Here is a 14,611-nt window from a genome sequence, read left to right as displayed (position 1 = left end):
AGGTTACCAAATGAAGCCAATTTTTTTAATAACCAAATTGCAAAATTTCAAAGATTTCTCCTCATTAATAATATATGCCATAAATGTGTCTCAATTTTATTATCCACATATTTTTTTCAAAAAAGAATAATGACTTTGTCTAGGCCATATCTTTCTTATTCCAAAAAATAATTATGCACATTATCTAATAATAATGTTTTAATCCAAAATCAGTCTAAAGTTGATTAATCACATCATTAAACGGTCACCTATGATGAACACACATTATTTCGATCTTAATTAATGGTACATCACATCAGTACCACACAATAAATTATATGATTTTGCAAGCAACTATTTTATACAAGCATTTATTTACATTTTTCGCGTTTTTAAGGTATGGTTAACGAATTTTTAGTTCACTATTGATAAGTGAAGCAGAGCACATGAAGGCATGTGCATTTGCTTTTTCTTACTAACATACATAAAGTGGTTCAATGAAAATATCGTCTAAAGATTAGTCGTCGTTACCAATCTAGTTAATCATCTAGATGGATTAATTAATAAATAAACCTTATATTTATATTTGAAACGACCAAAATTTGCGTTAGCCAACCTTTTTAGCGTTTCAAATTATTGAACTTCTAATGATAGCCCAATTTTACAACGTTCACTAGTTTGGAAGGCCGTACATTGCCAAAAAAAAAGAATTATGTTGATAAGAAAGAAAAAAATTAATCGTGAGGCTGACAAATGGTTTTGATCTAAAATGTTTATTATTTCGGTGGAGATATACATAAATTAGACACAGAAATAAATAAGAGGGCCATGCACATATAATGAGGCCATGGACAAAATCATGCAGCCATAGTTATTATGTATGAGACAGCACATGATGTGCTATGAGGCCATGTTTCCTAATTCCTATGAAATCAGACTAGTATCCGACTAATTTCCGTAATCAACTCTTACTATTCTTTGTTTGTAGCCACAACTTGGAAACTGAGCTTTGAAAGTTAATGAGGTCTCCGTGAAATAACAACTCCAAGACCACAAATCATATCTCTCTCTCTCTCTCTCTCTCTGTCACATGAAAATGATGCATTTTTTCTCTGTTCGTGTGTTTTCATATATCCGAGATAACACTTGAATTTCTGGCCCAAAAGACGGGGAAAAGAAAAAAGCTAGCACGCTACCGGAGGTAACTCGAAGCGACCCAAAGCAAAACATAGCTTAGGAGCGAAGACATGACTTCAAAACCTCTTGGTCCTTTGATGAACGGTGGGATCACAGATACCATCAAGAAAGTCCCAACCAGCCACGAGAAGATGAAAGCTCCCGCTCTGTTTCAAAATATCAACCTGATCAGGTGTGGATTCTAATCAAGTAGGTAGCAACGGTTTTACAATTAAGATCAGCTTATTACCCGTAAAGGAAAGTCCAGAGCTTCTTCTGGAGCCTTTGGTGGATGAAGTAAAAGGTAGCTATTAGTGATAACAAAACCTGCAAGGTCGGTCCTTCTTCTGTCGGGAACAGAACGGTTAGAACGCCAAGAACTGCAAACGTGACTGCTGTTTTGACAAGGACTGCATTGGGAGGAGTTTGGAATCTCTCGAAAACAAAGTTGACAACTTTGGACTGCCTCACTTGGCGAACCTTTTTCGATATGTCAATCTTGGGGTTTTTCCTCTCATGAAACTTCTGCATGATAATCTTGTCATGAGCTGATTCGATTGCATCAACACTGGGTTTGTGCCCTGCGTATTGCTGAATGAGAAAGTTCCTCGCTCCTTGAATCTCATCCTCTGAGGCCATCCGGCTTATCCCAAGCCGTTTATATGGGTCTTTGACATTGATCCGAGGGAAGATAGCTGAACCAATGGAAGTAGCTTAGTCAGTTTGGAATTCAAGTTTTCAACCCAAGAATTACGCATTTCATTGAATTGCTAGCTAGGTATTGCTTCGTCTAATGAAAGCTAGTTCGATTCAAAAGCACTTAAATATAACTACTAAATTACTCAAAAGCACCGTTTACAAGCTTAACTCAGGATTATGAGTCTGTGCCAATTACTAGAAAGCATAACCTTAAATTGTGCATAGCTCAGAAGAATGTATTACCAGCTGAATCGTCTGCCATATCACCAAAGGAAGCACTCATGGCACGAGTGATCATAGCATTTCTTCTTTGTGTAGGAAGCGCCAAACGAGAACTGCGCAACACCGAAGAGAAGAACATTACAGATAACCACGAAGAAAGAACTAGCATATGCTAAATGAAACAATAACCAAAAAACACTACCTTTTAAGAACAGGCCAAGCGGAATTTCGATTATTCAATTTGCTAAGAACAGTAAAAGCTTGAGAGCTTCTCTGAGATGTACCAAAACGATCAGAACGCCATCGAAAGTGAAATCTGGGCGGAGTAACAGTTAAGCCGGACGCATTCATCTCTAACTACCGAAGCTTTACCTCACACCACCAACCTCAATCCCTAAAATCAAATGAAAAACAGGCTTAAACCCTAAACAACCGCTAAATCAATAATCGCACTATTACTATGGATTCTAAACTCAATTAGCAAGATAACATCCAAAATCTGAAGAGAAATCGGAACTATTTCGGAATTCAAGTTCTCGCACTACCAATGGATTGAACCAAAAGCCAATTCTGAAATGAAAGCAGCTACAGAGTATCTAAGTGGAACCCGAAACAAAAGAGAAGAGAATCGAAAGAAGAAGTACCAGAGGAGAAGAGACTTATCGCCGATGAAAACAATCCACTTCCCCTTTTCCTTCCCGGAACCATACACGAAAGACAAAACCTTGCTACGCAACGGATAGAAGAGATACCGCACAACCTTCTCGACTATACCAGTAGTGTGCTATATAAAATTTAAGTCATCAGTAGGCAACATTCCGTCGTAGTCTAGCTGGTTAGGATACTCGGCTCTCACCCGAGAGACCCGGGTTCGAGTCCCGGCGACGGAGCTTTTTTTTGTTTTTTCAATTTCTTTTTTTAAAACCTTAAAATTTATCGATACCGCAAAAAACTCAAATGATGAGGCTATTTTATGAACTTTTAACAGATAAATGATATATAATTAGTCATAATAAAGTCTGAAAAGAATTATAACCAGAATAACTGTTATTATAACCCGGGTGATAGTAACTAGACAAATGTATAACTGTACAACATTTGTCGTTTTTGGTATCATCGATAGTTTTCGTAGCTTCTTGTGACGTTAGATTTACAGAGTCTGGTTGAAGATAGCATCTTGAGCCCCTACAAAGACATTGATTGATGTAAGAAGCTTTGTTAAGTAGCATATAACACAAGACATTAATCTGAGCCATTTTTTCTACAAAACCAAACAGTGAATATTCATTACGACCAAATTCAACATAAACGAAGAATTAGTAACGGGCATATACCTCAGCGGTGGATACGCATCATGACTGGAACAAGGTTATAGTGGCTATATGACCGTTCTTCATCACCTGCAAATATTTTAACCCAACATAAAGTTTCACTTAACAGTCTGCAAGTATATAACAAGGATCAAAGTTACTGAATCTAGGGTTATTACAAAAATGCATTACCTCAAAAGCAACATTCTGATAGCCATACACATATGTAGATCCAAAAGGGTTGCTCGTTGAGCCTTGCGTCTGAATAGCTGCTGGCCCACATTCCCCGAGTATTTCCTAAGCATAAAGACATTTCCATGAGAAATGACTCATTCAATCTGTTCTGATCCCAGATTTAACTATTCAGATCAATTTCCTAATGCTTCATCCCAAGTTTCTTCCCATTACGCAATTAGAGCCATCAATGATGGGATGGTAAAGAGATTTTACGTCAGTAAAAACTCTCACGAACAATTGGTCAAGCCCTAACATAGACTAGTTTTTCATTCAATTTTCTGTTCTGCTTTTATCACATTGGTCTGAAGATTTACCTTGACCTGATCCCAGTTAGTGCTTGGAGTGATCTTGTTTCCACTTCTGTTTGCTTCTGCCGCATCCGCTCCAGCTGAAAAGTGACATGAAAGCGTAGGTTTGTTGGAAAAATAGACAACATATATCGAGTATTGAATATATTGACTGACATGAGCTGCTTCATAAGTATTACGTACCCGAAATCACAAAGTTGCACTTTATGTATGAGTTGAAATCAGCATGACCCGGATAGTTGGTGTGAAGAACAAACTTTTTAACTTTGTGAGTCTGCAGAAAAGGTAGAGTTGTGAATAAAGAAAACGTACGAATGGAACATATAACTCTAGTTGATGAGTTTCCTACCTCGCCATCAAACAGGATGTCCAAACCACGAGTAAAATAGTTGTAAAAGTAATCACCACAGATAGTTGTTTTTGGTCGAGGATCTGACGCAGAATGAATAACCATTTGATCTACCTGGAAAGCAAAGGACAATTCAGAAGCAGAAATACAAATGTCCAGTTGAGTATTGAACTGTAACAGATAACGCAGGTAACATAGTAAGAGAAGCTAATGGAAGCATCTGATCGTGATATACAAACAAGTTTAGAGATACGGTATAGATCACCTGCTTTGGGTGGATCCCACAAGGTCGACCTAATTCAGTCCATACATCCTGCTCGAAGCACGAAATGATTAGTTCCAAAGATCAAAGAAGAAGCAAAATAAGACAAGGTACAGACTTTACCTGTGGTGATGCACCAAAAGGCATATGCTGGCCTCCAACAGTAAAGTATAGTTCCTTGCCAGGCTGCATAAATATTAAATTAAGTCATGCGAAGAGTAAGGAACCGGTTAACTGCTAATTAAGTTAGGCTACGAGATATTAAAATACACAAAGAGGAACGAGTGTAAATGAAGATAAGCCAAACCTTGACATGAACTTCTTCCATATACAGACTGCCAGGAGGTAGAGGAGGAACAGAAGCTCTATCCATCAATTTTCCGACACCAACTTTTTTGTCACTTGAGTTGTCATATATAGAGACCCGGCATGTTACTGGTGTGGTGCCATCTGGAAACTCTAACGGTAGTGCCGCTTTGTAAAGGAGAAAAAAAAATCTGAGAAGTTAGATATCGGACAAGACAAAAAATATAAACAAAATTTCACTGGAGTCCGGAGAAGAACAAACCTTCTCCATCATGGCAGCAGTCCGTGTACTGGTTTGGAATTGGAAACTCGAAGGATAGCCCCTGCAATAGTTAAAAAGATTAAACATTGATAGAACAAATTCAAACATTAATGGTAAAACAATGTGACCATCTGTCTATTTCTTGCTCACCGGGTAGAACAGAGAATAAATCCCTCTTTCTTTATCATAAATCCCAGGAAAGGTTGGTCCAAAAAGTGCATAAACAGCCACAAACGTTGCCAGAGTTGATGGACCCCTGAAGTAAAAGCAAAAGACAGTTGTTACAACAGTAAACTACACACCAAAGCCAAAAAAATTGATCCCATTCGACTCACCCAATCATAGAAGTGGCGTAGCGCATCTGAAGCCGCTTGACATCAAATATTTCAACAAGCCGTAACCTCTGCAAACAAATTGGAAGAACAAAAGCTAAGTTTATTCCAGTTAAAACTAGTTATATAGCGATACACTAAATTGCTTTCCACTCTTGAATAGTTGAAAACAAAAGTTTGTAAAGCAGTGAAGTTGGTTTAATCATACACATGCAAAAGCCATAGGTCCACAGTATCATCTAGGAAAGAATTGTACCTGAGACCAGGGATCAAATCGAAGATGAAACCCATGATCTGGAAAGCTAATAACAACATCCAGTTTCAAAGGATCCTGCATGAGGCAACGGAATCATAGAAAACTCAACAAACAATGAAGATAAGTTGGATAAAAGAAGTATCTAATACAATCCGTGACCTAGTACAAACCTCGTCGTAGTATTTAACATGAACAACATCATATATGTTAGGCTGCTGCTCTATTTGAGCAAATGCTTCACAAATCGGCATTCCTGAAACAACACAACAACTTGATTAGTCGGTTCTGATCGGAAGATGAAACAGTCTGCTAAAGAACTAAAAAACTAACACAGCATTTGCTATTACTAAAGATGATCCAACAGTTATCTAAACCACGCAATCTCGAGAAACTTCATCGCGATGTTTTCAAAGAATTCCCAAAACAACACGCAATCTCCGATCGCAAATCGATTTGCAATCTTCCAAATCCGATAGACGCAGCGTAGATGATACTCCTTCTCGAATTCTAGAAACTAACGAAAAGTAGCAGAAATTATGATATTTGAGAGAATCGCAATTACCGATAGAGAAAGGTCCGATGCCGACGCCGGGACGGAGATCGAACACGGTGGCGCCCATGGCGGTGCCTTCCAAACGTCGTCTAGGTCTCTGCATCACAAGTTTATCGCCGATCTTCGAGTAATCTTTCATTTGTTGGATCAATTTCCTGAATAGAAGAGAATAATACACAATTCTGTTTTTGCTTTCTGATTTCTGAAGTTCTGAATTAAGTCGGGTCCACTTTAGTTCCTCTTTTTACAAACTTTTGCTGCACGGGTCGGGTTTGGGTTGTTGTTTGACCTATCCATATATGATGGTACTTCCCCACCAATCAGAATTTAACACCTACTCCCTCTAATAAATTTACGAAAAATTAAGCTATATAGGCAGAAATAATTTCAATTAAGCTAATGAGTAATGACCAATTGACCATGTAAAAATGTACAAATATGAAAAATATGCTCTAGCTGCCTACCATTACAATTTTGTTCTCTGGTTACTAAAAATGTACACCTTTTCAAAAAAATAATTAGAGATATATACTTAATGTTTTGTTAAATAATTCATAAATTATGTGATGTTGTTCTGCAGACACTTAATTAATACGGTTTTGTGGTTAACATCATTAGTTGAGAAGATTGTGTGTTAGAAATCTTTAATTTGTAAGGTGACAAATATTTAAGCACTCTAACCAAATAAATTTGAGATCTGAAATCATTCCCTCACGTTGGATTGTACTCTTTTTTCCTTGTTAGCTCGTTTCTTTTTTTACTTCTTAGCATCATCATAAATCAAAGATATTGACTCGATTGAATAGTACCTTCAAGGTAAAAGAAAATAAATTGAATTTTGACTACAATAATCTCAGTAGCTATGTCATCTACAAAATTTTGAAAACTTCAAAGAAAATATAAATCTACAAAATGTAGTTTTAACAGAAAATGTGTTTTTTCCAAAGTTTGTAAGACTCCGAATATCACCGATGTATACTTTTATTAGAAATAGTAAAAGGATAATATATTACTATAAACAAAAAGATCAAAGTTCAAAACTTTATAACAAAAGTGAAGTCTAACATGCACGTGAACAATGCCCAACAAAGGTACAAAGCCTACCTACAATACCATGTGAGTGTCGCGAATGAAGTTATTCAAGCATAGATGACCAAATCATGAAATTTCTATGAGATTACACTCCTTTGGGTTACAATTTTATGTTTTTATTTTAGTAAATAGATGTTTTAAGGTACTTGTTTCTTCAACCTTGGGATACTAATTGTGTGAAATGCGTAAAATGATGTGAAAACTTAGAACATATTGAGTCAAAAAAAAATTCTATTATCCTCCACACTTGATTTCTTGGTTGGATTCTTTTTTTTTTTTTTTTTTTTGTTTGTTTGTTGTTTGTTAATATGTAAGAATATTCATAGTAACTACCAAGTTGAAAAAAACAAAAAAATCATAGTAACTACCCAAATTGTAGAAGGTTATTTGCAAATAACTTTCTATTTTATTATTTATTTTTATTTTTTTTGCTAAGCAACTTTACAAATATAGGGTTTTTAGGTGGACTGTTAACAAAATTTACATTGTTTTCGCATCACAGTTTTCTTATTAAAACATACAAGAATATGATTTCTTTGTTGTGTGTTGGTATTTAAGAATATTCATAGTGAATACAAATAACTTTTCTATTTTTAGTTTTTGTGAAGTAACTTTACGTAGGTAGAAGTTTTACGTGGAATGTAACCAAATTTACATTTTTTCTTGTCATGTTTTTCTTACAAAACATTCAAGAATATGCCAAGGAATTTTTAATACTATATAATATTTTTTGGCCAAGGAATTTTACGTAGGTAAGATTTTTAAATGATGTTGATAAATTTTACGTTATTGTATATGAACATTGTATATTACATAATATCATATTTTCTTAAATAATAAAATAAAATGCTCCATATATTTTGCTAAATTGGACACCACAAATAGATGTCTACCTATGTTTTTTTAAGAAAATAACTATCTACCTAATAAGCTGGAATTCCATATCTACTTAACTCAAATGTTATTTTTGGATAAATATTTGAAGGTTTAACCAAGCTAGGAAATCTAACATAAGATTTTAGAAATGAATTTGAAATCTAGAAATTATAGTATTTTTGGAATCTGTAGAAATTGGTACTAGTATTTTTGAAATAATAAAAATTCTATAAGCAGAAAGAAGTGACAACATTTTTGTTATACATTTGGTCATAACAAAGTAAGAACTAAAGAAGTGGAAAAGAATAGAAGAAGAAAAAAAAAGTCCATATGATTTTTTCTTCCCACTAGTCTTCGTTTTCTAAACACATCACCCATACTTCTCTCCATCATCATCATCATTCATCATCGCCAAAATCCCCAAAGAACCTCAGATTAGGGTTTCTATTTCACTAGTTGATCTGCAAGTACTGCTCACAATTTTTTCAAATTCTTCACTAATCATGGAGAATCAACAGAAGCAACTCCAGCAAGGCGTGCCGGAGTTGGCTTCTTTGGCTGGTCGCGAAGAGAGTTCCGTCAGAGGAATCGATCTTATGAGAGTTGATCAATGTGAAGAGATCGGTGTTAACCAAGTTCCTGCTCTCTCTGTACCTGCCTCCACGGTTGCTGGGGCGGTTGCTGTGCCTATGTCCAATGAGCAAGAGGTTAAAGTTATTGATGAAGCTGCCCCAATAAAACGAAAACGGGGGAGGCCTCCAAGGGCACAGGCTAATACGCCGTTGCATATTCGTCCACCCCCACCGCCGCCGAAGAAGGAAGACAAGGAAGAAGATGTTTGCTTTATTTGCTTCGACGGTGGAGACCTTGTTCTCTGTGATCGCCGGTAAGTGATTGTTAGCTTATAGTGATAATAATTCTGTTAGATAGTATGCTCTAGTGGGAGATTAGAGCCTTGCCATATGTTTTAGTTGGTTCACAACGAAGAAGAGCTTAATTTCGTAGTTTTTTTTTGGATATTCTATTATGTTCTGTATCTCATTATCGAGATTCTAAGTATCGATTATGCGTTGGTTAATGCTCATAGGTTAGAGCTACTCAATTTCTAAACAAGCAAGAGGGTAATGTTAAAAATAGCTATCTATGGAGGTTTAAGAATCGAGGTTCGAGTTATTGATAAGTTTTTGATGGCTTTGTTTGTCCATTCAGGAATTGCCCCAAGGCATACCATCCAGCTTGTATTAAGAGAGATGAGGCATTCTTTCGAACAACGGCCAAATGGAATTGTGGTATGTCGTATAGTCCATCATAGATGTTACTATGTTGCTGTCAGCAATCTAGAGGCTGATTGTTCTGACATGTCGTTATTTCACATCTCTTACATGATGACGTGAACATCCTTCGAAATCTGATGTTTCGTTCATTCATTTCAGGGTGGCACATATGTGGTACATGCCAAAAAGCTTCCAGTTACATGTGTTATACATGCACTTTTTCTGTTTGTAAGCGGTGCATTAAAGATGCTGACTATGTGATTGTGAGAGGTAACATGGGTCTTTGTGGCACATGTATTAAGCCTATAATGCTGATTGAGAATATTGCTCAAGGAGATAATGAAGCGGTAAGACAATCCTTCACAATCTATAGTTTTCATTTAGTACTGTTTTAGCCGCAAAATTTGCTTGGGTGCCGATTATTTTTACCAACCTGCCACAGTTTCCTTAAGAAGAATATAGTTTGTTGATTTGAGTCTTGTTTGGGCTTTACGTCTCTTTGCTTGTTCTATATTAAGCAACCAAGGGTTTCTATTTATGTTAACCCGATTCTAATCCCTCGTAGTGTTGCCATGCACTATGATCTCGACACAATAGGTAAGATGATAGCAATCAATCGCAAGTTAAAATCATGAATATTTAGAGATTCGGGGTTGATTGATTTCATGTATTACGTGAAAGGATGAGAGTTTTCCAAAGATGTTAGCCATGAGCTTCCTCTGTAATAATTCAAGAGCAGTAGGGTATGTTGGGTTTTTGAAACAATCGGGTGAAACTGAAAGACAAGGGTCACTCTTGTTTTGGGAGGGAAACTTGTATATCTTCAGTATTTTAAGAAAGTTGAGTGTTGTTCTTTTAAATTATCCTCTTTACTCTATCATAATGTATGTAGCTCATAAATGTTTTTCTTGTTTTGTAGGTTAAGGTGGATTTCGATGACAAGCTTAGTTGGGAGTATCTATTCAAGGTATATTGGCTTTGCCTGAAGGAAGAGCTGTCTCTAACTGTTGATGAGCTTACTAGAGCAAATAATCCTTGGAAGGAGGTTCCTAACACTGCTCCCAAAGTGGAGTCACAAAATGATCATACCAATAACAGAGCTTTAGATGTAGCAGTAAATGGAACAAAAAGAAGAAGGACCAGTGATTCCCCTACCTTACCCAACAAGTTGGATGGCAAAAATCCAAGTAATATCCTAAAGAAGGCTCCTGGAGATACGAGCTGGGCAACAAAAGAACTCCTCGAGTTTGTGTCGTTCATGAAAAATGGCGATACATCTGTTCTATCTCAGTTTGACGTGCAGGGTCTTCTGCTTGACTATATCAAGAAAAAAAATCTTAGGGATCCTCTTCAGAAGTCTCAAGTTCTTTGTGACCAGATGCTTGTGAAGTTGTTTGGAAAACAGCGAGTGGGTCACTTTGAAATGCTTAAGCTTCTAGAGTCTCATGTCCTTATTCAAGAGAAACCGAAAGGCGCTAAGACCACGAATGGTGAAACTACTCATGCTGTACCTAGCCAAATAGAGGAGGATAGTGTTCATGATCCAATGGTCAGGGATAGAAGACGGAAGATGCGTAGGAAAACTGATGGCAGAGTACAAAATGAAAATCTGGATGCATACGCAGCCATTGATGTTCACAATATCAACCTGATTTATTTGAGACGTAAATTTTTGGAGTCTCTTCTTGATGATATCAACAAAGTTGACGAAAAGGTGGTAGGCACAATTTTGAGAATCAAGGTATCTGGCAGCGACCAGAAGCTGGATATTCACAGGCTTGTTCAAGTTGTAGGTACTTGATTAATGGTCATATTAGTGCTTTGTTGAGGATAGAAAGGAAAATGGAATATTAGTTACCCAAATGTTTTAATAGTAAGATCTCAGCTGATTTTGTGGTTATTCAACAGGTACAAGCAAGGCAATAGCATCCTACCAACTTGGCGCAAAGACTACAGATGTTATGCTTGAAATACTGAATTTAGACAAGAGAGAAGTCATCTCGATTGATCAATTATCAGACCAGAATATCACAGAGGTGAGTATAGTTCTATCTGAAATATTGATTTCTCTACCTTTCTCTCATTCTCTGCTTGTGAAGAAAGAGTTAGAAACCCATCAGCTAATAAGTAAGATCTAGTAAATACGTTTCAGTTTTTATTTTTAATGTACGTATAACCGTGGTTTCAGGATGAGTGCAAACGGCTGCGCCAGAGCATAAAATGTGGCCTCAATAAACGTTTGACTGTGGTAGGAATGCGCACATGATATCTTCTTGTCCTGAAATTGTATATGTTACCTAATTTGGAAACATGTTTTTTTTTTTGTGTTAGGTTGACATCTTGAAGACGGCAGCAACACTGCAAGCCATGAGAATCAATGAGGTAGGTTCATTAAAAAGAGCAAATATCTTTCATAGAAATACTAAGATCCTCATTATAATAGTTCTTTATTGCCCTCTACCGTGTTTCTTATTGATGTTTTGTTGATGTAGGCTCTGGAAGCTGAGATATTAAAGCTCAACCATCTCCGTGATCGGGCAAGTGAGAAGGGGCATAGAAAGGAATATCCTTTTTGAGATTGCTATACTATATTTGTTGCACTTCGCTTACACTATATCTCTCTGCAAATGTGCTTGATATAGAAAATTTTAATGAGTCGTTGATGAAATAATTCATTGAAGAGGTGACCATGCTGCTCATAAGCGCAAAGAATAATTCACATTGAGTAGTGTACCTCGGTCTTCCCATTTAGACTTTGACATTGATTGCGTGGACTTAATACTTGATTTAGCAACTATTTCTTAACTATCTCCCACGCTTAGAGAATGTGTAGAAAAGCTGGAGCTTCTAAAATCACCTGAGGAACGTCAGCGGCTTCTGCAGGAAGTCCCAGAAGTTCATACAGATCCAAGCATGGATCCAAGTCATGCATTATCAGAAGATGCAGGGTTGGGTACAAGGAAACAAGGTCTCCCACCTTAACCTAGGATGTGAACAGCTACTTGTTCATTATCTTATCGAAGATTCCTGATTGTTGGATGCTATTTACAATCTTCTACGTTTTTTAATTGCAGATAATCACGTAAAGGCACAAAGTAAAGGTCCACAGAATAAAGGGGTTAACTTGAACAACGTGGGAAATAATGTGCAGAAAAAATATGATGCACCAATTTTGCGAAGCAGAAATAACGTACATGCTGATAAAGATGATTGTTCTAAGGTCCACAATAACTCATCAAATATCCAGGTTTGACATACCTCCTACATTTGCAACGTAACCTTTCATAATTTCTATTTTGACTTCACGTCATGTAAATTTCTGCGTACTGCAGGAAACTGGTAAAGATGACGAGGAGAGTGAAATATGGCATTATCGAGATCCAACAGGAAAGACCCAGGGACCGTTTTCTATGGTGCAGCTCCGTAGATGGAAATCTAGTGGCCATTTTCCCCCTTATCTTAGGATATGGAGAGCGCATGAGAACCAAGACGAGTCTGTGCTTCTGACTGATGCTCTTGCTGGACGGTTTGATAAAGCAACTACTTTGCCGAGTTCTTCTTCGCTTCCCCAAGAACTAAAACCGTCTCCACACGATTCTGGCCGCACTGGCGCGGATGTGAACTGTCTTCAGAAGAACCAGATGCCAGTTAACACCAGTGCAACCTCCTCTTCCTCCTCTACTGTCACTGCCCATTCTAACGATCCTAAAGAGAAACAAGTTGTGGCTCTTGTAGCTTGCTCTGGAAAAGTTGAGGATGGTAATTCTGTTCGTCCCCAGCCTCAAGTTAGTTGTCCGGCGTCGATCTCTGTGGTTCCTGGACACGTTGTTACTCCTGATGTAAGAGAAACTCCAGGAACTGATCAATACAATACTGTGCGGGCAGATGGTAACCATAACACAACTAAGACTCTGGAGGATGAAACAAATGGTGGTTCTGTTTCCATAAACGGTTCTGTTCATGCACCAAACCTGAATCAAGAAAGTCATTTCCTTGATTTCCCTAGTCCTACACCTAAGTCGAGCCCTGAAGACTTGGAAGCTCAAGCGGCGGAGACTATCCAGTCTCTGTCTTCATGTGTTCTGGTCAAAGGGCCATCTGGTGTCACTTGGAGCACCACAACCACAAGTACAACCGATGCTGCTACTACCACTTCAAGTGTTGTGGTTACTGGAGGACAGCTTCCTCAAGTAATTCAGCAGAATACTGTTGTTTTAGCTGCACCGTCTGTAAAGCCAATTGAGTTGGCAGCTGATCACGCCACAGCTACTCAGACTTCAGACAACACCCAAGTGGCTCAAGCATCTGGGTGGCCGGCCATTGTGGCTGACCCCGACGAGTGTGATGAATCAGTTTCAGATCTATTAGCTGAAGTTGAAGCAATGGAGCAGAACGGTTTACCCTCTTCACCCACCTCGACATTTCACTGTGATGATGACGATGATTTGAAAGGGCCCGAAAAAGATTTCTTTAACCCTGTGGCACGCATGTCTCTCACACCTGAAACATGTAGATTGGATGTCTCTCAGACGAGTATCCTCGACAATGTCTCTGCCGGGAAAAGCTCAATGCTTACAGAAGCAAAAGACAATACTCCCTTCAGCCACTGCGGAACTGCTGGTCCAGAGCTCCTGCTTTTTGCACCGCCACCGCCACCGCCAACTGCAATAAGTCACGACCTGACTCTAACGACAACGGCTCTCAGACTAGGATCAGAAACCACAGTTGAAGCTGGAACGGTCGAGAGGCTTCCTAAATCTGTTTTGGGAGTAAGTTCGGAACCAAGCCCTAGATCATTATCATCTCATGACTCAAGCTCAGCCCGTGGAAGCACCGAGCGAAGTCCACGAGTGAGCCAGCCAAAGAGATCCAGCGGGCACAGCAGAGACCGGCAGTGGTTGAACAACGGTCACAACAGTAGCTTCAACAACAGTCATAATAACCGGCAATGGCCATACAGCAATAGCCATGGGTATGACCATGGATCAGGTTCGTATGCAGCCCATCCGCCCAAAGGGCTGAAAATATGTAAATTCTATGAGAGTGGATACTGCAAAAGAGGTGCATCTTGTAGTTTTTGGCACCCCTGAATTTTCATTTCTTGTATTTTGTATTTAT

At 38.0% G+C, this 14,611-nt stretch overlaps 3 protein-coding genes and 1 non-coding gene across 5 annotated transcripts; 2 read left to right on the top strand and 2 right to left on the bottom strand.

Moving 5' to 3' along the window:
* Nucleotides 1-704: 704 nt before the first annotated feature.
* On the bottom strand, nt 705-3,009 carry AT3G51140 (DnaJ (DUF3353); the record flags this gene model as incomplete). Of its 2 annotated transcripts, NM_114974.4 has the most annotated exons (5): nt 705-1,322; nt 1,406-1,850; nt 2,098-2,189; nt 2,279-2,470; nt 2,721-3,009. In NM_114974.4, the coding sequence occupies 4 exons, from the start codon at nt 2,425-2,427 to the stop codon at nt 1,172-1,174; spliced, it is 837 nt and encodes a 278-aa protein (NP_566946.1). In that variant the 3' UTR covers nt 705-1,171. The 2 variants fall into 2 exon arrangements, with proteins under 2 accessions (NP_566946.1, NP_001327200.1); NM_001339491.1 differs by lacking the exon at nt 2,721-3,009 and having other exon boundaries at nt 705-1,850; nt 2,279-2,427.
* AT3G51135 lies at nt 2,894-2,966 on the top strand. The gene has a single exon. It is a non-coding gene; the product is annotated as a tRNA-Glu (tRNA).
* A 9-nt stretch (nt 3,010-3,018) lies between the features above and the next one.
* AT3G51130 (uncharacterized protein) lies at nt 3,019-6,583 on the bottom strand. The gene is made up of 15 exons (NM_114973.3): nt 6,261-6,583; nt 5,869-5,951; nt 5,699-5,773; nt 5,446-5,513; nt 5,261-5,366; nt 5,111-5,171; nt 4,850-5,016; nt 4,666-4,728; nt 4,546-4,593; nt 4,281-4,394; nt 4,115-4,205; nt 3,938-4,011; nt 3,579-3,683; nt 3,411-3,476; nt 3,019-3,261 (listed from the first exon to the last, which is right to left on the bottom strand). The coding sequence occupies exons 1-14, from the start codon at nt 6,388-6,390 to the stop codon at nt 3,429-3,431; spliced, it is 1,233 nt and encodes a 410-aa protein (NP_566945.1). The 5' UTR covers nt 6,391-6,583; the 3' UTR covers nt 3,019-3,261; nt 3,411-3,428.
* Nucleotides 6,584-8,534: 1,951 nt separating this feature from the next.
* On the top strand, nt 8,535-14,583 carry AT3G51120 (zinc finger CCCH domain-containing protein 44; the record flags this gene model as incomplete). Its single annotated transcript, NM_001339490.1, has 11 exons — nt 8,535-9,105; nt 9,429-9,508; nt 9,653-9,840; nt 10,413-11,286; nt 11,402-11,529; nt 11,682-11,741; nt 11,825-11,875; nt 11,986-12,056; nt 12,310-12,461; nt 12,568-12,740; nt 12,826-14,583. Exons 1-11 carry the CDS (start codon nt 8,723-8,725, stop codon nt 14,581-14,583), a joined length of 3,918 nt encoding a protein of 1,305 aa, NP_001319721.1. The 5' UTR covers nt 8,535-8,722.
* Between the last annotated feature and the right edge of the window lie 28 nt (nt 14,584-14,611).

Source organism: Arabidopsis thaliana, chromosome 3, assembly GCF_000001735.4.
Source record: "Arabidopsis thaliana chromosome 3, partial sequence".
NCBI lineage: Eukaryota > Viridiplantae > Streptophyta > Magnoliopsida > Brassicales > Brassicaceae > Arabidopsis > Arabidopsis thaliana.
This window is presented reverse-complemented; position numbering and strand designations above follow the sequence as displayed.